The sequence below is a fragment of the Dermacentor variabilis genome, chromosome 1 (genome assembly GCF_050947875.1).
Source record: "Dermacentor variabilis isolate Ectoservices chromosome 1, ASM5094787v1, whole genome shotgun sequence".
NCBI lineage: Eukaryota > Metazoa > Arthropoda > Arachnida > Ixodida > Ixodidae > Dermacentor > Dermacentor variabilis.
In genome coordinates, this window is record NC_134568.1 from 107,372,303 (window position 1) to 107,399,035 (window position 26,733).

General features: G+C 46.9%; 1 protein-coding gene across 4 annotated transcripts in view; it reads left to right on the forward strand.

The window, feature by feature from the left end:
- Vav (Vav guanine nucleotide exchange factor) overlaps nt 1-26,733 on the forward strand; it is a 312,152-nt gene that overhangs the window by 195,592 nt on the left and 89,827 nt on the right. For all 4 annotated transcript variants that reach the window (XM_075692551.1, XM_075692576.1, XM_075692567.1 and 1 more), the window contains exon 4: nt 12,890-12,964. In XM_075692551.1, the coding sequence (XP_075548666.1) occupies nt 12,890-12,964 (75 nt within the window). The remainder of the gene's footprint in view (nt 1-12,889; nt 12,965-26,733) is intronic.

Sequence of the window (26,733 nt, forward strand, 5' to 3'; positions counted from 1 at the left end):
AGACCTGCCACGTCCCTTTCTCTGACACTATAGCATGAAAAGGAATTTCTTGCTTATGGGTCTTCGCCAAGAAAAATAGTTGTAAGGTGAGGGATTTTGCTTTTTTTATTTTGATTGTGCTTCTTTTTTCGCCTCAGTGCTTCCTTCAGTTCATAGTCGGCGTTCGTGTTGTCCACTTCTTTTCTCTTGTGTCCTGTCTGTACGCCTCACCTTTTTTGCATGAGTTTGATGTTCAGATATAGAACACAGCAGATGAATAAGACATAGCGACTGTGCAAGAAAGGCATAAATATCGGAACGGCGGCTTCAGCTAGATGAAGGGCTAGAATATGGTTCTTAACCTGTACAAAGCTAGGATAATTGTCATTACCATGTTAACAACATGCAGCCAAGTGCGTTCCATATACTCTAGTTCTACCACGAATCCCGAGCAGCGCAAAAGTTAAGGATAATATGCAGACTAAATGCATTTTCATGTTAAAGGGACCCTGAAACGCTTTTGACGATTTTCTACAAACGTACTGAGTCGTTAGAGTAGGTCCTTCTGATCATTAATTGACACATCTAAGTGCCCCGCGTAAAGCGTGTAATTTATTATAAGGTTTTAAAGATGCACATCGCTGCCGATCGCAGCACTTTGCTCGGCGGAATTTTAAGCCGCCCCTACCCATATGACCGAAATCACCCATGCGACGTCAGTGGGGCGAGCTATCCGATTGGCTGACAAGAGCGCGTGATCGATAATTTTTCCAGCTTTATGGTAAACAAATGATCTTCATAATAGTTGGAATGTTAGCTAATTTGTTTTTATGAAAAGACAGTAACATAAAGAGAATGCACAAGAATAATTTTTCAGTACACTTGAGCACTTCCGGCACACAGCAAGTGTCGTCTGCTTGTGTTACAACATACTCCATTTTGACGAGAGCTCCGCGGTCAGAATCGGTCTGTCTTTTCGCGAGCACTATGATTCGACTTTGTTGCCTTGTGGACTGCAAACGTAGCGAGTGGCAATGTGTCAAGCTGCGACATCGTGTCCCTCTGCAAGGCAGCGTACGAGCGAACTGGCTGCTGGGCATCGGACTGCCGTTATCCGATCGGCGCCAGGATTTGCGCGTTTGTGGCCGTCACTTTACACCGGAAGATTACTAACGCAATAGCGTTTCGCGAGTCCGGTATTAGGGCAAACGCAAGCGCAAGGGGACAGAGTTTGGCCGCTTGACTGTGCCGTAACGGGATGACCCATGAGATGAGCAGAAGGGCAAATGTGAATGGTGTGCACGGTGCAGCCACCTGGTGGCACAGAGCTCAACCATACACAGTAGCAGCATGGAAGTGTTTTCTTTGTTGCTGGTGTGTATTTTTTGGAGGAGTGTAATCATCAACACGTTGTTTTTATAAATGTTTAAAATGTCTTACACTTGGTTAGAGCAATATTAGCGCTGTGTTTGGCTGGTTAAGCGCTGCGCCAACAAGTGTATGGACCGTGCAGACCGATCAGGCCGCTCACGTACGTCTACGCTAAAGTTCCTTCATCAACTTGAGTTTATGCCTCCAGTCATTTGCCGAAATGACCAGCTGGCCTGTGGTTACCGCTAGTGTGTGGTTAACGGAATACCAGACATGTTCGGCGCTACGACAGAATGCTCGCAACGCACGCTGCTTCGATAGCTCTCGCTTGGGGTCGACGGCCAAGCGGCTAGCGGAGAGGTCTCGCGCGGGCGGGGGCGGGCTCCAAAACAACCGGAAGTGGACGATGTGACGTCGCATCATGACGCTGAACCACTGAAGGCGGAGCTTAGCCCCGCTCGCTCGGCGAACGAGTTGAGGAGGAAAAGCATGGCTAGGGAGGAGGGTAACTTCTAATCGCTTGTAGCTCCATTAATACGTAACGCTTCACTTAAATTGTGGTGCGAATGTTCTACTTAAGCTGAACCCTACGCGTCTACAAAATTTGTCCGAACCGTTTCAGGGTCCCTTTAAGAAAACTACGTTGTTTGTGTTCTTTTCAATCGTGCTGTATTTGTTACCTTCCAATCTGAAGATAATGAAAAATTTAACTGTCATAATCCAGTATGTAAATATTGGATAGGCGATCGAATATCGACATTTTCATATACGAATAGAATACAAATAGTAAGTATCAAATATCTAACAGACAAACACAGACGCACATATTTACAGCAGCAATATCTGTTTCAGTATAATTAGGAACAAGCTTTCACTGAATAGAGTCAACTATCACGCAGGATTAAGATCGTTTTAAACACAAGATCACAACAGTCATGAAAAGAACTACACGAATAGCCGCTTGACAACGTTAAGCCTGGTGGCAAACAAGCTTTCCAAGAATTACAGGCATTTGAAACTAACTTTTCAAAAATGCATAATAAATAGTTCAAAAACTATGAGAGGTTATGGAAAGGGAAAATAAAACTCTAAGGAGGTATTTGTGTGCCCTAGACCAAATACAGAGTCTTTTACAAGAAACAAAACATCACTGGCTGTAATGTAAGAGATAAAACTCCTACACCACTAGGCTGCAAGAAGGCAGGCCATAAACACAATATAGCCGATTGTCAAGTATTGGATGAAAAGAGGGGAAACGAGGGACCCAGTTTTGTAAGGGCACTGTTTTTGTAAGGACTCTCGCACGTATTTGTTAGTCGGGACCATGTAAAACCAACAGATAATGAAGAAACGGAAAGCATAGGATAAGTTGTTTGTAGTGTCTAACTGAAGTGCAAAAATGAGAATCTAATGAGAAATGGAGGAAAACTCAACTTGGGGAAGGGGGGGGGGGGCTGACAGTGACAGTCTAGTCCACAACCTCTGCATTACGGGAGAATCGTTGAGTCGGCCGAAGTGAACGGACGTGTCGTCGGCGCTCTCCGCAACCACCGAGACTACGCGACCTTCACCGACCTCCCTTGACTGCCCTTGCCCGGGCCGCTTTCGCCGGGAGTCATATGGGAAGCGGCTTTCTCGCCGTTTCCCACCGACCGCCTTTTCTTCCTGGGACTTTTTTGCCGCTTCCCGCACCTCTACAGCTCTAAAGCAGTTCCAACGCGGCTGCCCCTGCCGGGGCCATAGCTGCCTTGGCATGTTTTCTACACCATGAACCAAGAGCGCCAAGCGACCAGCTCTTCTGAGGCCCATCCTAAACGGGCGTGCAAAGGGCCTTCGACCAATTCGCCGCTCTGTTTCGATGGAGCATTTATCTACCGCAACGTCATTTTCCAACGAGCAGAAGACGCAATCGGCGACGGAGAAAGTGGGTGCGCGTTCCTCGATAACAACGAAGACGCCCGAGGTGGATACTGCGGGAGTGGTCGCCGATCCCATCGTCGCCAATTGTCCCTCCCAACAACGAAAGGTAGACACTCCAACCGGGGAAAGGATGGAGGAGGGTGCTATCCCGAACATTTACGACGACACAGGTGGCTGTTGGAAGACAGTCATACATAAGTGACATCCGTCAAACGCACGCTAATACGCAACACTCCAAGAACATCTTGGGCATTCCGGACGCCTCCCAGCCTACTGTACACAAGCGCAGTCGGAATCGGAACCTGCCTCAACATCCTTTGCACGACGAAAAGATAATTCTACGGCCTCACGGAGGACTTTGCCTCGATAAGTGGACGCTCCCAGAACTCGCCAGTGCTTTATGGAGTGCAGCCGGCTTGACCACCGACGATCGTCAGGACATCATATTCCGACTGCGACCTCAGCAGAACTTGGCAATCATCAGCACACCCCAGTCACACGTAGCCGACGCATTGTACAAGGTGAGGGAGCTGAACCTTGGTCAGCTGGTCTATCCCATCACAACATATTTTGCGGCCCGAGACAACTCATGCAAGGGAATTGTTCCTGGTCTTTTGCCCGGTACACCGTCTTCCAAGCTAGTGGATGAGCTTTTGCCTCCTGGAACTCAAGTACTTCAAGTACGAATGATGGGTCAAACCAACGTTGCGTTGGTAACTTTTGAAGGACTTAAAGTGCCTCGCTACGTGCGTTTCTATGGTGCAGAACTCCACTGCTACCCCCATCGACCCCGCCAACTGGTCTGCAAGATATGTCACAAGCTCGGCCATTGGGCTGATTACTGTCCTACGCCGCACGTGGTCATTTGCACGACGTGCGGGACTGACCACCCCACCCCGTCACATCCGTGCACCCCACACTGCAGATCCTGTGACGGGACCCACCCTACAGCGGATCCAAACTGCCCGCGGCGTGCTAGGCAGACACTGAACAAAGCTTGGGTGCGGAAAGCTCTCGAGAAAGAGCAGCGTGAACTCCAACCCTCCAGCGACCCGACCATGACCACAGATACGGCGGAGACCCGAACGTCGCGCGCCCCAACGAAGGAGACCAGACAAGACCGGTCGGAAACCCGTTCGAGATCCTGTCGCAAGTTACGGACCCACTCCAAGTCTCGGTCCTGATCCCGCGAGGCATCGGTGCGCCTCTCAGAGAAGCGCCCTCCTTCCCCATCTTCCCAACAACCCTACAAGAAGGCCCTGCAGACCAACGCTCCAGCCAAGGTGACCCTGGTCCCTTCTGGGATGCAGTGGACCCCGGAGAAGAAAACAGCAATGGAGGCACCTCGGGAGGTAGGTCGGACGAAGGATCCCCCACAGCTCGCTCCGCCCCGTAAATCTCTCCCTACCCCTTCCCCTATTACCAATTCGTTATCAAATCCCGATCCTCTAATAGAAATAGCCCGCCTACGTCGTGACATGGAGGCACGCTGTGAGCGCCTGCAAAAACAAATGGACGCGCTGGTGGCAGACATGAGCACTAGTATGCAGGCGGCTCTGGACAGGATAGAACGCCAAATGGAGGTGCTTCAAATAGGCATTACGGAGCAAGTGAAATCATGTATAGAGTGCACTTTCGCACGCATACAAGTTCCTGAGCTTAGCGGTAACAACGAAAGCGCGCTTTCCAACCAAGGCTCTCGGCCGCAACCTTCAAATGTGGGCACCCGGCGCCCGCATCCCTATGCACAACCGCCTGCTTCCTCTCGCGATGATGATGGTGCCGCATAACGCGGAGCAACTAGGGGTGTGGCAGTGGAATTGTAGGGGATTCTGCCGAAAACGAGGTTCCCTACAGCAGTATATCGCCACATCCACGAACCCTCCCAATGTCATCCTCTTACAGGAAGTCAATTGCACCCCTTCTTTATCCGGCTACAGCATGCTCTCGGGTGTCTCTCCTTTTGTGGGAGCCTTAGTTTCGAAACATGTTACATGTCGCATGCATACCACTAGCATTGACATTCCTCACCAAATATTGTAAATAATTACGCGAGGTAAACGCAGCGAGAGTCTGTTTATACTCAATGCATACAGTTCCCCCCATTCGCGAACGCACTGTTTTCAGCACCTACTAACAGAATTTCGTAGGTTTGGAGGGTTTGTGTGGTGGCCGGCGACTTTAACGTTCCGCATACTGCATGGGTTTACGTTAAATCACAGGCTAAAGGAACCCACTTATGGAATGCCATCTGCAACATGAGATACACACTGCTTACCGACCCAGATCACCCCACTCGGATAGGCAACAGCGGATCTCGTGACACCTGCCCTGACCTTACCTTCGTGCGCAATACTGGCCCAGTCATTGCGCACGGGCCTTTAGAGGAGCACCTTGGTAGTGACCACTACATTGTGGCGACCTCCTTGTCATTACGGGGTGCGCGTAGGCCCTAGCGAAACGTGCGTATAACAGATTGGGCGAAATTCAGGGAACGTCGCCAGGACCCGCCTGAGCGCCAAGGGTACGAACGCTGGCTTGACTTTCTCGCACAAGATCTAGAGGCCACCACGAGCACACTGCACGCCACAACCGAGACACCAGACATAGACCCACATTTACTTCATCTTTGGAACGCCCGCAGAGGGTTGACACGACGATGGAAACGACAACGCCTCAACCGCAAACTTAGGAAACGTATAGATCCAATTGCACGGGAATCTCAGGAGTATGCAGAGATCCTTACAAGGAATAGCTGGTGAGGATTTTGCTATCGCCTCTCAGGCACATTGAGCACAGCAAAAACGTGGTCGATTCTTCGCTCACTCACAGATCCCACCACAACAAAAGGGAAAAACATTTCAACAGCTGCACATCCTAATGCACGAGTACAGGGACGATGTCTCGACACTCCTCGGAGAGCTAGAGAAGCATTTCATACCCACAGGCCCGCCGCCGCAGTACCCTGACTATCCTTATGTAGGCAAGGCGAACGAATTGCTCGATTCAGACATCACATCTGACGAGGTGCGGGTGGTCCTACAAGACCTACGCTGCAACACGGCACCGGGAGCCGACCACATCCGATTCGCCAGCCTTCGTAAACTCAGTGACACGGATATTAACCACCTCACCCATATCTTCAATGATTGCTGGCGCAAGGGCATGCTTCCCCAAGCATGGCGACACGCCGACATCACACTGATCCCCAAACCGGGCAAGCCTGTTAAGGTTGAAAACTTACGACCCATCTCCCTAATATCCTGCATTGGTAAGCTCATGGCGCATGTACACTTGCGGCATCTGCAGCCCTTCCTCGAAGAAAAATCATTCTTTTCTAACTCACAATTTGGATATCGGGCACATCTGTCTGCCAAAGATGTGCTTTTACAATTGCGGGAGGAAGTCATAGGACCTCCGTCGTCCGCGCAAAGGAGAGCACTCATCGCCTTAGACCTAAAAGGGGCATTCGGTAATGTTGAACATGACCTCATCCTTCGCTATGTTGCACATTCACACTGTGGAATTCGTATGTACAACTATATCTGCGCATTTCTTCGAGATCGCACAGCCACCATAGGAATGGGACCGCATCGATCCGGTACGATTCGCCTTGTAGGACGTGGGACACCCCAGGGCTCAGTTCTTTCCCCTACTCTATTCAATATCGCGCTCTCGGGGCTCCCCCAGCTACTCGACCAGATCCTTGATGTAGCCCACGCTATTTATGCGGACGACATTACTATCTGGTCGACACGGGGTTCCGACGAAGCCATCCAGGACTGACTGCAGCAAGCAGTCAATACAGTTTCCGAGTACGCAAGAAAATGCGGCTTAAGATGTGCTCCGGAAAAGTCGGAGCTCATAATCATTCGCTCCCGGAGCCATTCCTCTACTCCCCCTATCACTGTGCACGTGGATGGCACACAGATACCACAGGTTAATCGCGCTCGTATCCTCGGCCTACACGTCCAAGCGGATGGCAGATCAAACTACACTGTTTCCCTTCTATCCAGACAGATTGAGCAAATTCTGGCCATGATCCGGAGGGTCTCCAACAGGCACTCGGGCCTTCGAGAAGAGGACCTGCTGCGCTTGGTGGAGGCATGCGTGATCAGCTGCCTTACATACCATCTCCCATTTCAGCGGTTGACCCAAGCGCAACAACTTCGAATAGACGCAATGATTCGCAAAGCGACGAAGCTGGCCCATGGCCTCCCGAATTATACTTCCACACACCGTCTCCTTAACTTACGGACACATAACACACTAGGCGAGCTGCTAGAGGCACACTGGGTCAGCCATCGCCAGCGCCTCCTACTCACTCCTACTGGCCGCCATCTTCTCACACAGCTAGGATACTCTGTCCCACCCCTTGAGTCTGAAGCCCGTCCAAAGATCTTGTCGTCAGCGATACGCCAAGCAATAAGTATTCATTTATTGCCACGTAATATGCACCCCGAGCATGACAAATGGCGGCGCAAAGCCCGTGTACGATACATTGGCCGCATGCTTGCAAACATCCCGGAAACACATACTTTATACATGGACACATCACGCACTCAAGAGGGCTATACCTCGGTAGTTTTGGATGGCACCGAATCCCTGAGAGACTCTGCTGCAATGCGCGAAACAAATGCCGCTTACGGAGAAATTCTCGGTGTTGCTCTTGCAATTCGATACGCCATCCGTGTTCCTGAGGAAGTGTATATATTGACGGACTCGCAACAGGCATGCCGGGCGTTCCTATCAGGACATGGCATCCCGAGAGCGGCGCACCAAATTCTCAAACAGGTCCCGCAAAATACACCAACCACATCTCCCCGCATCCACTTACTCTGGACCCCTGGTCATACCTCGCTGCCGGGTAACGAACGCGCACATGCGGTTGCCCGAGAAATTTCCCTCCGGGCGACTGGGCGTGGTGAGGCGACTAGTTCAGAGTGGGGGGATCCCTTGCTCCGTTACAAAGACATACTCCGTCATTATACACACATTCGTCGCACCCACGCCGCACCACCGCCATCCTTCTTGCGGGAGGAAGCAGTGGCATTACGCCAGTTACAAACCGCAACTTTTCCTAATCTTGTCTCTCTCAATAAATTCTACCCACACTGTTATGCAGATCGTTGCCCTGGCTGTGGCAGCTCGCCCACAATCTTCCACGTCACGATTGAGTGCACTGCAAACCTCTTTCCTCCCTTGCCAACTCTCCTTTACCCCCTACGCAACAAAGAGCTGTGGGACGATGCCCTCCGTGATGGACCTCCCGAGGTCCTCCGAGCTGTGATACAACGGGCTCGAAACATCGCCGGAATCATCTTAGGGACTCTGGACTGAGGGTTCCTCCCACACTGCTCTCGCCATTCAAATATTATTAATAAAGGTGTTTTACTCTGTCCCTCTCTCTGCATTACGCGTGCGTTGCACTACAAATTGTGTGAAGGCGATGGCAGTTCCCACGTCCATGCATTCTTGGGTATTTATGTATTTGTACAAGATGTAATCCAAGGAGTGTTAACCAGCGCCGCACTTCCACCACATAATGAAAACAAAGCTTACATTACCGATTTGTTTCTGCATTGCTTCGAAAAGTTTGTACTTCTGATAACTATAATTTGCGATACTTTGTTCAGCAGGTGGAGAACAGTAACCCGATTTGTACAGTTGGTTGTTGCGAAATATTTGGTTGGTTTGGCATTCGAAAATACCGAATAGTTCATTTTCGAATATGAATAAAATATTACGCACCAACTATTCATATTCGAAACTTGGAGATTCGCCTATCCTATACCAAATACATTACTTAAGCTAAAGCCCTCTATACTCTGTTGGTAAATTCACCGTTTTCCTTCAGCTGCTTGAACATTACACCAACATGACATGTCCAGGTAAATTATTTACTTCATGCTGGCTTATATTACAGTGTTTAAAAACACCTACATTCTTAAAATCCACTTGTCAGTTATAGCGAGAATTTTAGTGGCTTTTTTGTCTCACTTCAGTGACACCCCTCCTAAAGTTGGCAACACTAGACTGTAATGGTTCATAATGTACTATTGAAAAGCAGATAGGTCGATGACAAAGATAACTTTCACTGACGCATTTTTCAGCCTTTCTTATTGCAATGCAACAGAATGCAATTGGGTAATCCGCAAGGGAGCCGAACTTTACAGTATACGTGCCACCTGGGCCTGCTGCGAGTATGCATTCTCCGCCCAGTCGGGAACATGAACTACTGTATAAGCTCCCATGGATATTTTACAAAAATCAACATGCCATTAACAAATTAATTAAAAGAATGTGTGATTTTTTTATTGGTCTGTGGCCACTAATGCAGCATCTACCTAACCTGCTTCCCACCCGCGCTGCACACTGGCTAGCTCCACTCCCCTTGGAAGGAGCCCTCCGTGCCAGGCTTAGTGCTAAAGCATACGAAAAACGAACATGTACTGCACAAGTCAAAGGGGAAACTATATACAGAGTAGTGCAGCTGCTGTTGTTGGCATGGCGTCAATGCGGACAGAGTAGCGGCGGCAGAGCAGTCCCAGGGGGCACATACTGCAAAGATCACTTTCTAATATATATATATATATATATATATATATATATATATATATATATATATATATATCACTCGAAAAAAAGTTGGTAAGCCACTGTCTGCTTGGCCGTATGCAAGTTCCTTTGTGACACAAGAACAAGTGGGTAATTTACTGATTTATTTAATATTTTACAAAATTCCTGTTTAAATTGATTAAAATTTTTTACCTTCTAGTTTGCTTTCCTTTCAAGAAGCACACATTTTCCTCTAAAAATAAAGAATGCCTCTAACATTAGTTTGCTTCATTATATAATTTCAACTGTTCCCCCACATATACTTTTTCCCTTAAATTTTCTGCCCTCGCCCCACCCTTTTAACTGCCGACTTCTCGGCCGGTCCTCCGTAGTGGGTACTTGCGATAATATAGGACAGCAAGCAAGCAAACAAGCAATAAAAAAAGTTCCTTAGAAGTGGTGGAGGTCACTTCTCGTTCCCCAAGTCCTCTCGCCGTTTCCCCCTGGAACTCCGCTCGCGTCTTCGCATCACCCTACCATTTGCTGCAATATCCAGTCAATACCCACCCTGTACAACTGACTCCACCGTCTCTGCGCGGCCGTCATCTGTCTGGGCCATCAGCAGCTGTCAGCGTGACCCCCCTAGTGCTCGCTGGCTTACTTACGCGGTGAAGGCGTCGAAGACTGGCTTGAGAACTACGATCGAGGCAGCAACTAGAATAGGTGGGATAATTCTCATAAGCTCCACAACGTCCCTTTCTACCTCTCCGACGTCGCTAAAACTTTGTTCTTGAACCACGAACCTGACCTGCCTGACTGGATAACTTTCACGAAGAAGTTTCGTGCTATATTTGGTGTTCCTGCTATTCTCAATGAAATCGCGAAAAAGAAGCTCGACCATCCTGTTTAATTTTCCGGATAATCGTACACGTCTTGCATTGAAAATGTCCTCGCCTTGTGCAGGGTGTGTGGATGTCAGAAAACGATTGCGTTCGTCGCATCATCAAGAATATCAACACTGTTGGCTTCAACGCTCTGGCTACGCAGAAGCCTACCACCGCGTAAGACCTCATCACCATGCATGCCTTAGAGAACTGTAGTCCCTTTGCGTTGACACATATACATATGACGGTAGTCTCCCTGAGGCTATGGATCTGTGCACTTTGATCCGTAGTATTATATATGAGGAACTCCGCGCAAAATGCTCCTCCTGTGCTTCTGGCACGGTCCACCCCCTTCCTGCGACCGGCTTTCGCGCAATTATTAAAGAGCTCCCATCTACTCCCTGTGCCATGTGTTCTGACGCTACCGGTGCTCCTACAGTAACGATATATGCCGACGTCGCCGCGATGTCTCCACTTACGACCACGCCTGTCATAGGCGCCGACTACGGGGGGACTACGGGACTACACACAAACACACCTAAAGTGCCATTACCAGAGCTTTGTCACCCACATCATTTGAGTATCGGCACTCGTTTGGTGCGGACGTTTAAAAACTCTCGCGTACCTGCGACGAGTACGCCATCGAGCACCACTGGTCTTTCTCACCGCCACGAAGGTTACACACTCTTAGACAAACTTACACCCTCTGGGGTGTATATCTGCCACACAACAACAATCGTCACTGCCTTGCTTGCGTTTCCTTTCTTGAAAACGCCGCGCCCGCTACCTTCCTGTCGGCAATGCTATGTCATGCTGATAACGTGCATGCCGTTCGTTACTGGGAAGTACCGGGCTCGCAGCATTAAAGAAACGAAATGCAGACAAGACAGATGACATTTATTGTTGTGTGGCAAGATACAACCCAGAGGGTGTAATTTTGTTTTAGAGTGCACTCTTAGGCAAAAGTACACCCTTTGGGATGTATATCTGCCACACAACGATAATCGTCATCTGCCTTGCTTGTGTTTCCTTTCTTGAAAACGCCGCGCCCGCTATTTTCCTGTCGGAAATGCTATGTCATGCTGATAACGCGCATGCCGTTTGTGACTTGCACTCTAAAACAAAATTACACCCTTTGAGTTGTATCTTGCCCCACAACAATAAATGTCATCTTCCTTGTCCGCATTTCCTTTCTTTAAGGCTGTGAGCCCAGTACTTACCAGTAACAAACGGCATGCGCATTATCAACGTGACATAGCATTCCCGACAGGAAATTAGTGGGCGCGGCGTTTTCAAGAAAGGAAACTCAAGCAAGGCAAATGACGATTATCATTGTGTGGCAGATAAACACCCCAAAGGGTGCAACTGTTTTTAGAGTGTATTGCAGATATGTTGTCAGAGGCACATTAGAATTACTGTCATTTTTTTTTCTTTTTCGCCATTTACTTTTGGGCTTGATTTGGCATTGTCCATCCATCTCCTGCTCAAAGGGATGTGAACGCAGACATCATCATGATCGCGCGCAAGCCGTGCTTATCGCTCATCGCACTTATCTAGCTTCTCTCTCGCTGCGGCACTGATATCGCTGCGGCGGCACTGATAGCACCGCGCAGGCTGGCGTAGCTAGGTGCAGCATCCGAGACCGCATCAATGCAGTCTTTGAGGTCACGTCTAGCTGCGACCAGGCTGCACCAGTCTGTGCGATGTACCGCAGTGAGAAAGAAAATTGAGATATCGATGGGCACCCACCAGGGTTGCTTAGCGGCTGGCGTAGTGCTGAAGCAATAGGTCGCAGGTTTGATTCCCATCCACGGCAGCCGCATTTCGAATAGGGGTGAAATACCCGCCGGACTGGCATTGTGGGCTTGGCGTTGCGCTACTAAGCCCGGGGTGCGGGATCAAATCCCGGCCGCTGCGGCCGCATTTCAACGGGGCCAAATGTAAAAACAGCCGTGTACCGTGTGTTCAAGATCTACAGGTGGTCAAAATTAGCCCAGAATCCCCCACTGTGGCATGCCTCATAAACATATCGTGGTTCTGGCACAGAACGCCCAAGAATTTAATTGATGGTCACGAAGTAGAAAAATGCTTGTGTTTTCAAATTTAAGTGCATGTAGAACTCAGTTGGGCAAATTAATGGTTCATCACTCATCTAATGGCTGTGCTTTATCTTGCAGAGGCTTTTCGGACAAGTCATCAACATCGCATGACTACTACAATGACGAGGCATTCAATCTCGAGGACGCTGTCAAGTAAGTACACCCGCTCTGAAGGCTCTGCAATTTCTGCTGTATGTGTCTATGAAGATGATTTGCCAACAGCTAGACGACCTACCAACAAGCCCATATAGCCATTCATCAGCTAAACGGTCATAGTGTGGTAAAACAAATTAGAGTACAAAGAACATACATGCGTACAAGCACACAGCCACGCATGCAATCACTCAAACCCCCGACACAGCGCTTGTGCCTCAAGGGTCTTTTTGGAAAGATTTCATGTGTGAGTGTGTGCGTATACGCGGGTTTTTGGATCCGGGGGTTGTTGTCTCGGAGCCTGGCGTCACACTGAGAGTCGCTCTCTGGCCTACACCACCAGTGCATCTTTAAACAGGTAGTTGGCCTACACTACAGGGGCATCACACGGAGGCTAGAAGGGCCCACGCCATCGTCCGAACTTTTGCAACAAGAGTTGCTAAATTTTTGATGAGTTCAAGGTCAGGAGGTTGGAGGAATAGAATGGGAGGTTTACTTGCATGGGGGGAAAAGGGCAAACTTATTTATATCCAAACTGGCAGGAGCACCGAGCGCAGTACATCGTTCTTGTCGCATGAGTTACATGTCAGAGCAGACAACATCGTTCTGGGAGAGCACACTCCACGCACTCAGGATGTCTTTTAAAGATTCTCCGTTTTCCCTGTATCACCCACCAGGAAAATAGGTAATGTTCCAATCAACCAGTATGGTGGTTCGGATCGGCACAGCCTACTACCTCCAAGGAGGAGAAGATTTACACAAAGCCCATGTGCCGCCCTCAAGCTGATTCTGGAAAGGGGAAGCAAGCATACTGACGTCTGGGGAGAGGTCACTTATCCAAGCTCGCCAGAAAGTAAAGCTTCTCCAGGTCCTGGCATTTTTCGCTGAAGTTATGGGAAAACCTCTGTTTTCTCGTTATCATGCTGACCTCTAATTTGCCATCACTATCAGCATCTCGGTGTGCAAATTGACTAGGTGGAATGTTGTTTGGCATCGATACCACAGTGACCCCAGCCTCCACTCTTCGGCAAATATGCCAAACGCAACAGCTCCTCCACAGCTCGGAAAATCTCGACTGGCCAGCGCTGGCAACTGCTGGGCAAGATGAGAATGGCTGGTTACCAAGAAGATGGCTTGACTCTCTGCAACAACTGCAAACTTGGAATGCTTCCAACCATCTCGCATCAACTGGCACGGAAGCGTTGATCTTTGCAACGCAGTACCACAAAGCACACAAATGCCTGGAATCAACTGTAAATCCACCAGGCTTCATACTAAAGTTTCAATAGAAGCCGCTTAAATGGGAACTGAAAATTTTGACCCCAAAATGTTGGTGCCACCAAAACGAGCGCTCGTGTTCCTTTTGTTGCCGCCAAATCAGGCTGTCATGCTGCACTAGAGCAAAGGTATACATACTACTAAACCAAACACTCTAAATAACCAATGCTTCAAAACACCTTATGCAGCCTAATTTCACGAACAGCCTGTTCATACTCTATCATATCACAGGGGACTACTTGCCACACGTACTGGTGCCACTGAATAGCCTCGTCAACTCTACAGATACATAACCAAAATTGAGCTAGCTTTGTGGTAACAACTCGTTGCACACCTGTCTTCCATGCATACCTTTCATAATGCCTACACATGTTCCTTTCCTTTCTTTCCATGCATGACACACTTTAAAGGAACCGCCAAACTAAACCAGCGTAACTTATGCACTCAAAAAAACTTTTAAAAAATGCATCCTACTCATTACTACTTCCACGCACGCTTCATAGAAAACTCTTAATGCTGCCGCTTTCAACACACACGAGCAACACAGTCACAAACATTGTTTTCTTGAGTCCGCACAGGACACACGCTAATGGAATGGTACCAACACTTCTAAGTGCAAATTATGCAATCATTGAAAATTAATGCGCTTAGAATTTGCACATTTAACAAAGAATAACTGATACACGCAAGTGTTAATATTAGTTACTATGGGCCTTTAACAAATAAACTTGATGTTTCGAAGTCACTCACCGAAAAGAAAGCCAATCTCCTCATTAACAAACAGTTTGCAAAATGAAATCTTTACGCAAAACACATCTTTTAAACTTCTGAGCTTCTCAAACGAAATCCTAAACAAAGCTCAGAACTTACTTATTGAAAGGAACTCTAATTGAAATCGCAAAACTTCTCAAATGCCCCAAAACAAACAAACAAAACAAAATGTTTGTTTCTATGGAGCCTGTCATTCTGTCTACTGTTACAATTACCTTACGACGGACTCATACCTTTGAGCCGTACTTGAGGTGGTTGTGCCCTGAAAGCTACTCTGGCTATCCAACAACAAAAGGCCTGACATTCCATCAGCTCTTTTCAGACGTCACAGTCTCCTGTCAATTTGCATCCTGACAGTGCGCTTTCATAATGACTTCGTCTGGCCGCGTCACATCTCCCTACCACCTTGTCTCGTGCTGCCACCTAGCATTCCTTCGCAATACATGCTGCACCCCGAAAAGAATGACAGAACAACATGGAACATAATTGCCCCATGTCCTTTGTCCACGTACTTGCAGAACAAGCTTCTCTCTCTCTTTTTGTCCGGTGGCTCGGGCACGCTTGAAATGAGCACATTGCAAATGGCGAATGCGCCTTTTCTTTCATTGTGCGATGCCTTGTTGTGTCTTTCGCTGTCTTTGGCTGTGCTACCGTCTTCACCACATTCTGATCCTTACAACGGTTATTTCTACAGTGCTTTTTCCTCGTACTCACTTATGAGCCATTTGCTCACGCCTCATGCTGATCATTACTCATCTCGTCGGCCCGGATCACTGTCTTACCCGCACAGTAAGAGTGATTTGTACCTAAACCATCTCTCTCTTGGCAACCTCAACTGGCGGACAGCTAAACTGACTCTGGAACAATGCAGCTGTCTTTGCTTGAGCTACGCAACTCACACTCCTGAGAACTGCCCTCTACTGCATTGTCCAGCTCACGCCTTGCATCGACACATAGCTCATTGGTTTCGACTGCTGTCTCACCCACACCATCTGAAGGATATTTACCTAAGTCATAATTCTTTTGGCTACCAAGACTGGTGGACAGCTTCACCGACTCCTGAACAATGCAGCTGCGTCAGCAGGCGTTTAGTGTGTTGCGCCACCAGGTACCCGAGCACACGAGGGTTGGCCCCTCCCGCGTGTAGCCATGCACGGCTTAGCCGTGTCTGGGGAAAGGGGGATCCTGGGGGTTGAGCCGATGCTGGGTGTTTGGACCTTAAAAGCCCCCCGGCGGAGGCAACACACCCCTTTGGCCTCTGCTTCACATAGACGGCACCCCCGGACTGACCCACCCGGGGGAAATCGGTAGTTGCCTCTTCCTGTCCCCCTCTCCACTCTTCATCTTTTTCTCTCACTTTGAATCTTTCCTGTCTTCTACTCACTTCAGTTTACTTCTAATTTTCCAGGCAGCAAGGGTTAACCGTGTGTATCTACCCAGCCTTGGGTACATATATTAGGTTATAGCGGCGTTGCATAGCTGACGTCTACAGGTATGTTCCTAACCTCGTAGCATCCCCTTGTTGGGCTCGGTGGTGGGTGGCTACCATCGCTGCTGAATATTCTAAGAATGACATGGCAAATGCATTCCCCCCCTTGCAGATCGCCCTAACAAAAGAGGGCCCACCGAAGCAATTTTTTATTTCACCTTAAAAACCAACGTAGAAACATTCCCACGCTACCATGTGATCCACAATGAAGGATCTCTGCCAATGAGAAAACTATCCCCATTCCTAATAGCAAAATGCCTAGTAGAAAAAATCGGAAAACAATACAAAGCTTCAAAGATGTCAAATGGGGACCTCCTCCTTGAACTCAAAACCAAAGACCAAGTCGAAAAGCTCGCTGATCTCGCCAGTGTCGGTAACATCAAAGTCACAATCTCAGCACACCGTTCTCTCAACACAAGCTGGGGTGTAATATCAGAAGATTTCCTAAACCTAAGCGATGAAGAACTAGAAGGTTTCCAAGAACAAAATGTAATCAAAGTTCAAAGAATAACTCTCCAAAGAAATGACGAACAAATCCCGACCAAACATGTTATACTTACCTTTGGTACCAGTATTGTACCTACTAAACTTGATGCAGGCTATCTTAAGATCAACGTAAGACCGTATATCCCAAACCCGAGGCGGTGTTTCAAGTGCCAGAGATTCGGACATGCATCGCAATCATGCAGAGGTAAATCGACATGTGCAAAGTGTAGTGCCAATGACCATCAGTCGGAGAACTGCAATGCTGCTCCACACTGTACAAACTGCAAAGGAGATCATCCAGCATATTCACGATCTTGCCCTTGCTGGAAGAAAGAGAAAGAGATAATTGCACTTACAGTGAAAGAGAAGATTTCCTTCTATGAAGCAAGAAAGAAACTAGCACACTTACCTCAAACAACCTACGCCAGTGTGGTGCGGCAGGGGACAGTACCGCAGTGGTCTCATGAGTCTATAGGAACCGCAGTCAGTGGCCCAGTAGTAACTCCATCCGTCCCCTTGGTGGCAGCAGCCAGTGCTGCTCCATCATCATCATCATCACAGACGGGCCTGCAGACCCCGGTTCCACAGGGCCCCAGGCTAAATCGAACTCCCAGGCCTGAGACGCGCGTCTCAGCGCCTGGTTCTCGATCATCCAGTGCCTCGGAGAAGGCTATGGATGTCGACACCAAAACTCTGGCATCATCGACGCCAAAACATCAGTGCTCTCTGGAGCGCACTAAGAAAGACAAGCTCACAATAACTAAATGAACAAAGGGACCGGTAACCTGTACGGTTACCGCTCTTCCAATAGTACATTCCCACTAACAAATGTCACCTACAGTTACTTAGTACATATATGTAAATTAACATTCTCAATTCTGCCACTATGGCTTTTATCATACATAGGAATTGTAGAGGACTTATTCACAATTTGGGTGACATTAAAGACATTACAAATAAGTTTTCGCCAGTCGCATTTTGCCTACAAGAAACAAACTTAGGCCCTAAACACAGTCAATTCCTTAGAGGTTTCACCGTTGTCCGAAGGGACCGCGAATGTTCCAGCCGTTTGTCAGGAGGAGTAGCCATAGTCATACAGGGCGTCACTCCCACCCGAAATGTCCAATTAAATACATCTTTAGAGGCCATAGCTGTCACCATTCTATCCTACAAAACCATCACAATTTGCTCACTATATATTCCACCCCACACACATTTTACTATTAAAGACTTAGAAAAACTAACAGATCAGTTACCGGAGCCATTTGTCTTGGTAGAAGATTTTAATGCTCATGGTACTCTTTGGGGCAGTGTCAAAACTGACCAAAGAGGACAACTTGTTGAAGATTTTATTCTATCAAATGATATGTCTTTTAAACTCAGGTGCGCCAACCTATTTCTCACCGACTTCCCGCACATTTAGTTGTTTAGATTTAGCTTTTTGTTCGCCCTCTCTTTTAACTGATTTTAAATGGGAAGCTCTCGACACGTCATATGGTAGCGACCACTTACCTGCACTCATCAAACTCCTACCATCACCACAAACTTTAGTAACTAGACCACGCCGATGGAAATTACAGCTCGCTGACTGGCAGGTTTTTATGGAGAACGCGAAACTGGAAAATGTCTCTTCGCCAGAGCTTAGTATTGATGAACTTAATAAAAAAATCACTGAAGTCATAATCACAGTGTCAGAAAAGGCGATACCGCAGTCATCCGGTATTGTGCGCAAAAAACTAAATCCTTGGTGGACAAACGAATGTACTGAAGCCAAAAGAGAACAAAATAAAGCCTGGGGAGTCCTACGGAGGTACCCCACTTATAACAATCTGCTAAATTTCAAACAGGCCAAAGCACGATTTATTCGAAGAAATGTGGAGAAATTATCATGGCGAAAATACATAACTTCAATCAATAGTACAGTCACATCAAAACAAATGTGGGACCAGGTGAGGAAATTTAGAGGAGAGTACTAATCATACACTATACCACTACTTACATGTCCAGGCACACAAACAACACTACAGGACCAGGCCAACTTATTAGGCTAACACTTTTATAACATATCTAGCTCAACAAACTATTCAAATTCATTTTTAAAATATAAAGAATCGGCTGAGAAAGAGAGACTGCCTACAACTGGGGCTTCAGCTGAAATGTACAATAACCCACTCACAATACATGAATTGAACAGAGTTCTCTCTGCTGGTAAAAAAACGGCAACAGGTCTTGACCGTGTGCACTACACAATGCTGGCACACCTATCTCAAGCATCGGTAGGGGCACTTCGTAAATTTTTCAATAGGATATGGGTGTCTGGGGTAATGCCCACAGATAGGAAAAAAGCGGTAGTAGTGCCTTTTTTAAAACCTGGTAAACCCGCAACATCCCATAGCAGCTATAGACCCATTGCACTAACAAGTTGTCAAGCCAAATCCTATGAGAGCATTATAAACATAAGACTCACATTCATCCTTGAAACAAGAAGCTTAATAGACAAGCATCAGTGCGGATACAAAAAGGGCTGCTCCACCACTGACCATCTCGTGCGACTAGAGCATGAAATACGTGACGCGTTTCTTCACAAGCAATACTGCCTTGCGGTTTTCTTTGATCTTGAAAAGGTGTATGAGACCACTTGGCGACACGGAATTTTGAGAGACTTGGCTGACATGGGAATTCACGGAAGAATGCTAAATTGTCTATGCGATTTCATGTCAAACCGAACATTTCAAGTACGTCTCGGTACAATACTCTCGCGCACATTCACACAAGAAAATGGCATTCTACAAGGTTGCATTCTGAGCACGACGCCCTTCATAGTCAAAATGAACTCTGTAAATAAGATCATCCCACCATCTGTTATGCACTCAATATATGTCGACGATTTACAAATGGCTTGCCGCGCCTCAAACTTATCCACCTGCGAACGACAATTACAAATAACGATAAATAATCTTACACAATGGGCTGACAAAAATGGTTTCCGGTTCTCAACACACAAAACTGTTACAGTTCTCTTTTCCCAGAAGCAAGGGTTACACTGCACTCCAGCTCTCACATTGCATGGTACAACGCTGCCGGTCAAAGAACACTACAAATTTCTAGGCGTAACATTTGACACTAAACTAAACTTCCTGGCCCACATTAACGCCACTAAAATTAAAGCAAATAAAGCACTAAATATCCTCAAGGTGTTATCGCATAAGCACTGGGGATCTGACTGAACATGTCTACTATGTATATACCGGTCCCTTGTACGTAGCATCCTCGACTACAGCAGTGTAGCTTATGGTGCAGCTAGGCAGTCCTACATTAAACAACTTGATCCAGTTCATAATCTCGGCCTACGACTGGCAAGTGGTGCCTACAGGACATCGCCTATACAAAGTTTATACGTTGACTCTAATGAGCCTTCCTTGGAGCAACGTAGAGCACAACTTACACTTTGCTATGTATTAAGAATTCGGTCATCGCCACAACATATATGCTACAACTTCGTAACACATTGCAAATCACCACTACACTACATAAATAAACCAAACATGATTCGGCCACTCATCTTACGACACGAACAATATTGTCAGACTTATGATGTTCCTCCTGAAGCCCTGCAGGTTGCCGAAAGGCCACCAAGATTGCCCCCGTGGTGCAATTTTACACAGCTGTGTGACTGGGCGTTAACACATATAAAGAAGAAAGACATTCCACAAGAACACATAATACAAGAGTTCCGAGCTATCCAAGAAAAATATAAAAATTGCACAGAATTTTACACTGACAGCTCTAAAACACAAGAATACGTAGGTGTTGGCATCGTCACAAAAAATTTGGAAAATAGCATTCACATAAATAATTTTTCTTCAGTCTTTACCGCCGAAGTTTATGCGATATGGATGCCAGTGAAGAAAATTACTTCCGACAAGCAGAAGAATGCTATTATTTATACCGACTCGTTAAGTGCTCTAAGTGCCCTAAACTTAAACTCCGCGTCTGAACCTCTGCTTGGCGATATCTTAAACATAGTACTTAACAAGAAATACGAAGGAACCATACGATTCTGCTGGGTTCCAAGCCATGTTGGGATACCAGGGAATGAAGCAGCAGATAGAAGCGCATCCATGGCAGCACACAAAAGCATAACACACGTAACACTTCCACTTCCACAAAGACAGTATCCGAGCGGTTCGTAAGCCCCTAGCATCAAAATGGCAACAAGAATGGAACTCGTGCGAAAATAACAAGTTACATATGACTAAACACCTGCTTCGCGAGTGGAAATCATGCATTCGCCAAGAACGGTTCTATGAAGTAATGTTATGTTGACTTCGAATTGGGCACACGCATCTAATACACAATTTTTTGCTTCGAAACGAAAACCCACCAACATGCGAGAAATGTCATGAGCCGCTTACAGTAACCCACATCATTATATCATGTCCACACACTGAAACACAGAGGCGGAAACATTTCAAAAATTTGTATCACTTACATATACCTTTGCACCCTTCCTTAAAGGGACACTAAAGGTTACTATTAAGTCAACGTGGACTGTTGAAATACCATCACAGAAACCTCGAAACGCTTGTTTCATGCCAAGGAGAGACTTATTTTAAGAGAAAATGCGTTCTGAAGCGTCCGCGTACCTCTAGCGCAGTTCAAATCACCCGCCCTCCGATCGAGGAGTACTGACATCATGGTCTCATAGTGACGTTGCGCCATCGGTGAGTAGAACGGCGTCCGCAGACGGCGCTGCGGCTTTTCTGCGCAAAACCCAAACGCGCGGCCAGAAACGGAGCCAAGACAGAGCCGACAGCAGAACGAAGGCGGGAGTATGGTGGCTAGCGGAAGGAGAAACGAATTACGTCCCACATTACGTCCCACGGCAAACGGAGAGTCCGTTTTCGTTAAACTATAGGCTGCGGCGAGCTCGCAGCGTGGTCGGCGTGGTCTATGAGAACCGACGAGCCTTTTCGCACTCGCAACAGGGCATAAAAATGTGCGAATCGACGCAAAACTCTGCCTAGAAACGTGCTTCGCCACAGCCAGGGCTCAATACGACCCAAGCTGGCACGACCCAGATGTCGTTTCCCGCTTCGCCACCAGGCGCCGCTACTATACCTCAAACTCCAGCGCAAGACGCCCATAAGTTGGTACTTCATTCTATGACGCTAACTTCGACGCTCGTCGCAATGGACCCTGACACCGACAGATTGGCTCGCGATGGTGGGCTCAACTTCAGCGATTTGAGCACCGACGAGCGCGACCTGCTGCTGAGGGCTCGCACTGCCGGCGTCGTTGCGTACTACGGCGGCGGCCTCGACACCGGCTCTCCGGAGCGGGAAAGCAACGAGGGCTTCCCACGACATCACATGGACGTGGCATTCTCGCTGCTTGTTCCAAATGAAAGTTTCGCGAGCCAGCAGAACCCTCACAGCACGACGCGATAACGAAACTACTGAAACTCCAAAGCGTGCGCGGCGCACAGTCGAGCGCGCAGAGTCGAGCGAAAACGAAACCTTTCGAACACCCATATTACTGAAGGGTAACGTCAAAATGTTATTTTTTCTTAGAATCGAATAGACGTAGACAAGTAGCATTTTTTTCCGTCTTATAATCGAATGAAATGATATTTTTAATACGAGTAGTTGAGTATTAGTAACACAAATTATGAGGAGTCCTTTCGTCATCGGGCTAGTACCGGAATGTCGCTGAGGGGTCTCAAATCGTGTCATGCATTTACCTCAATTTCTCGGTTACTAAAGCTCTGTTCGCGATTATATTGACGCCTTAGACGTTCTAGAACATTGCTCTACCACTTTAACTTGAGTTTCTGGTAACCTTTAGTGTCCCTTTAATATTGGGGGACGATCCACTAGTGCCATTCACTAACTTGTTCGAGTTTTTAGATGAAACCGGTTATCTACATCGATTTTAAGATACCACAGCTAATGCTACAGTAATAATAGATCTTATACTGTCCTGTGACTGGCGCAGCATGGCCTTAGTCACTTTTGCGCCATTAAACCGGAATTAACCAACCTGAACAATGCAGCTGTTTTCTTTTGAGTTACACAGCTTACACTCCTATGAACAACCCTCAACTACTGCCTTGTCCAGCTTAGTGTGCTTCAGCACACAGACCTGACTCTGCCTTTATCTCGACATGGGTGCTCTTGTCTATCAGGTCAGCAGTACTCAGTACTTAGTTAACGGCCTCATTTATAACACCTACCACATACACACACTGTGACTGTGCCAATTCATTCACACCTGGCCTAGTTGTCTCTACAGTGCTCTCTTGGCACAGCACCTCGTCATGCTGATGAAGGCCTTCAATGTCCTCTGTTGACACTAAGGCATCATTTGCAGCTAAAACTTTCAGTTCACCTGTGAACGTGCATCCTAACCTCACAGGTGCTGCCTCTCTCTTCGGCTCTCGACTGAAACCCGCTAGCGACTTCCTACCACTTTCACTGCAATCTAGCTAGATTTCTCAAGTTGCTGTTGTTTTTGTTCGATTTCCTGCTCCAACCATTCAATGTTTTTTTTTTTTTTTTTTTCAAATGCTGCCATTAACTGCCTCATTATGTCCCTTTCTTCTAGCCTGTCTTTTTCCTGCAAAATTCTTCTCACTTTTTGCCTAGTTTCTTCCATCTCTTGCCTAATTTCTTCCTGTTCCTGTCTAACTGCTTTGAATTCTGTTACCTAGATGTTCGATGATTTTCAAATTATCGTCACTTTGGCTAACAGTTTTATGAACCTCAGCTTCCGTTAAGTACTCCTCTACTATTACCTCGAGCTCTTCACACAACTGCAGCAGGTTAGTTCTACACAATAAGACCATCGTCGCTTGGCTTTGGCTCTGCTGTCACACAATACTTGCTCCAATACCCACGCAAATCAGAATTCAGGTAAAAGATCCCCACTGATTCCAATATTAACCCAGAGAAATCGAAGCCTGGTAAATCTTACAGCCAAAACCAAAGCTTATCCACAGAAGCGGCACCATGTCACCAGTCCTTCTCTGCCGTATCCAGTGAACTGCAAAATGTGGTCATTCCCACATTTCCTAACTTGATTGGAATACTGGTAGGTCACCACGTCTTAAGGTCTTTGAGGTCAATCTCACCACTCCCTACCAGTTGTTGGATTCGGGGGTCATGGTCTCGAAGCCTGGTGTCCCATTGAAACTTGCTCTCTAGGTTATGCCACTGATGCGTCTCAAAACAGGTAGCTGGGCCACGCCGTCGTCCGAACTTTCGTGACGAGAGTTGCTCACTTTTTTATGAGCTCAAGGTCAGGAGGTTGGAGGAATAGAATGGGGGGTTCAATTACATGGGGGGTTCAATTACATGGGGGGAAAAGGGCAAACTTATTTACAGAAAAAGACATAAGATATCCATACTGGCAGAAGCACCAAGCGCAGTATGTCGTTTTATAGCATGGGCTACATGTTAAAGCAGACTACATTGTTCTGGGAGAGCACACTCCACACTTTCAGGATGTCTCTTAAATACCTTCCATCTTCCCGAGGTCACCCACTAAGTAAATGGGCAATGTTCCAATCAATTAGTCTGGTGGTTCATATCGGCACAGCACACCGTCTCCAAGGAGGTGAAGATTGACACAAAGCCCATCCACTGCCCCCAAGTTGACCCTGGAAAGGGGGAAGCAAGCATACTGACAGCTGGGGAGAGGTCAATGGCCCAAGCTCACCAGAAGGTTAAGCATCTCCAGGTCCTGGTGTCCTTCACTGAAGTTCTGGGAAAACCTCTGTCTTCTTGTTCTCACACCGACCTGTAATTTTCCATCACTATCAGCATATCAGTGTCCACATTGACTCAGTGGACTGTTGTTCTATGTCAGTACCACAATGAATCCTGGCCTCCGCTCTTCGGCGAATACGCGAATCATAACAGGTTGTGTTTTTTGGGCTCTGATTACCATAATGAGTTACAAACTAGCCCAACAGCAAGTTCTTCTAAAAAGTCATACTGAGTGTGTGCCTCGACAGCTTTTCACTGTCGAGGTTCAGTGCAGACTACGGCACACACCAAGGCTTCTGCTTCACTGCTGGCTACATTATCTGCTGCTCACACTTCGTGTGTAACATGTTTGGCAAATAAATACATGCAGCACCCTACACTTGCTAAAAACATGCTGTGGTAAGATTTAATATACCTGCATGTTTACTTTGTCAATGTGATTACTATGCACAAATGAGACTAGCTTCTTATTGATGATATATATATATATATATATATATTGAAGGACTCTGTGATTGCCAGACTAGATGGAAGTTGGAAGTTCCACGGTGCTGGCGAATTAGCAGAAGAGAGCATAGAGTTAGCTTTAAAAGTTTATTGTCTGCAAGATGTAAGGAAAAGTGTAAAATTTCCACAGCTTGGGCACATTTTCTGGTTTTCAGATTTTCAGCATGTACTAGTACGTGCGAACAACGAAGTGTGCGGTTTTATTGTGTCTACAGTCAAGGAATGCTCGGAAATTCAAGGTTTTCTCCGGTCTTGCAGCCCTTTAACTTTTGATGCAGGCTATATACCTGGGCCTTTATTTTGTAACGTTCCATTTCGTTTTTAATTCTTCTTTTCTTAGAATTATTTTTGCCAAGTGTCCAATTCCAGTAAGAATGGCTTCTGTGCCAGTGACGAAGGGGAAAAAAAAAGTGGTTGAAGAAAATGGATTGTTGAAATATATGCCCCCTGGATTTTCTACAGTAAAGCCATTAGGATCATTGCCAAAGAGATCATGCCAGTTTGGTAAAGAAGGGTAGAAATTGGGAAAACAGCTGTCCATATTTCTACCCAGAGATTTAAGCTATATAATACCACAAGCAGTTACTCGTATAATTGTTTTATCATAGCCGTCTGCCATTGAATGTTGCTTGGCATTGCGCTGCTAAGCCAGAGGGTGTGGGATTGAACCCTGGCCACGGCAGCCGCATTTCGGTGGCTGTAAAAAACAAAAGGACCCGTGTACTAGTCAATGGGCACATGTTAAAGAAACCCAGGTGGTCAGAATTAACTCAGAGTCCCTCACTACGGCAAGCCTCATAATCATGTCATGGTTTTGGCATGTAAAAGCTCAGAATTTAATTTCAATTAACCTGACACTGGAAACAGCACCAGTTGATTGTCTTCTGCCACTGCTCAAGCAGTGTTCAGCAAGCCTCGTCTGTACCAGCTGCATGCCGGTGGCTCTCAGCTGCTAAGAGCTTTGCAAGCAATGCTTAGGAGAATGTGCTCCAATTTGGGGTTAGGCAGATGCCAGCACATTTTCTTCTAAATTGCTTAGAAAGCACTCTGTTTACATGCTGCACCAAGTGTAAAATGTTGTTAGTGTACAAGTAGTATATTCTAGTGCATTATACATTTGGTCCAAGCATAGTCTGATTTTTGGCTCTTTCATGGGTTCTTCAACCCGGGACACAGGGAGTGGCACTATGCCAGTGGCCGCATTCTGATTCCTATCTTCACTTGAACAGTCACCGAGGAGCGCAGTGTAATTTACTAAAATTCGCCAATGCAGTGGAAGCGGCAGGGCCTATTCATCTGTGATTGAGTATGCGTAAACTGTCGCTGTGTTTCGTCACCCTCTGTCTGCAGTGTTTTGGCTTCCGAGATCAAGCGGCAAGGTGCAAGTCCATCATGTAGCTGATCTCAAGAGGCCACGGCATAACAGAACAGTGTGCTTGTGATTGTTGTGTCTGGTATATATATATATT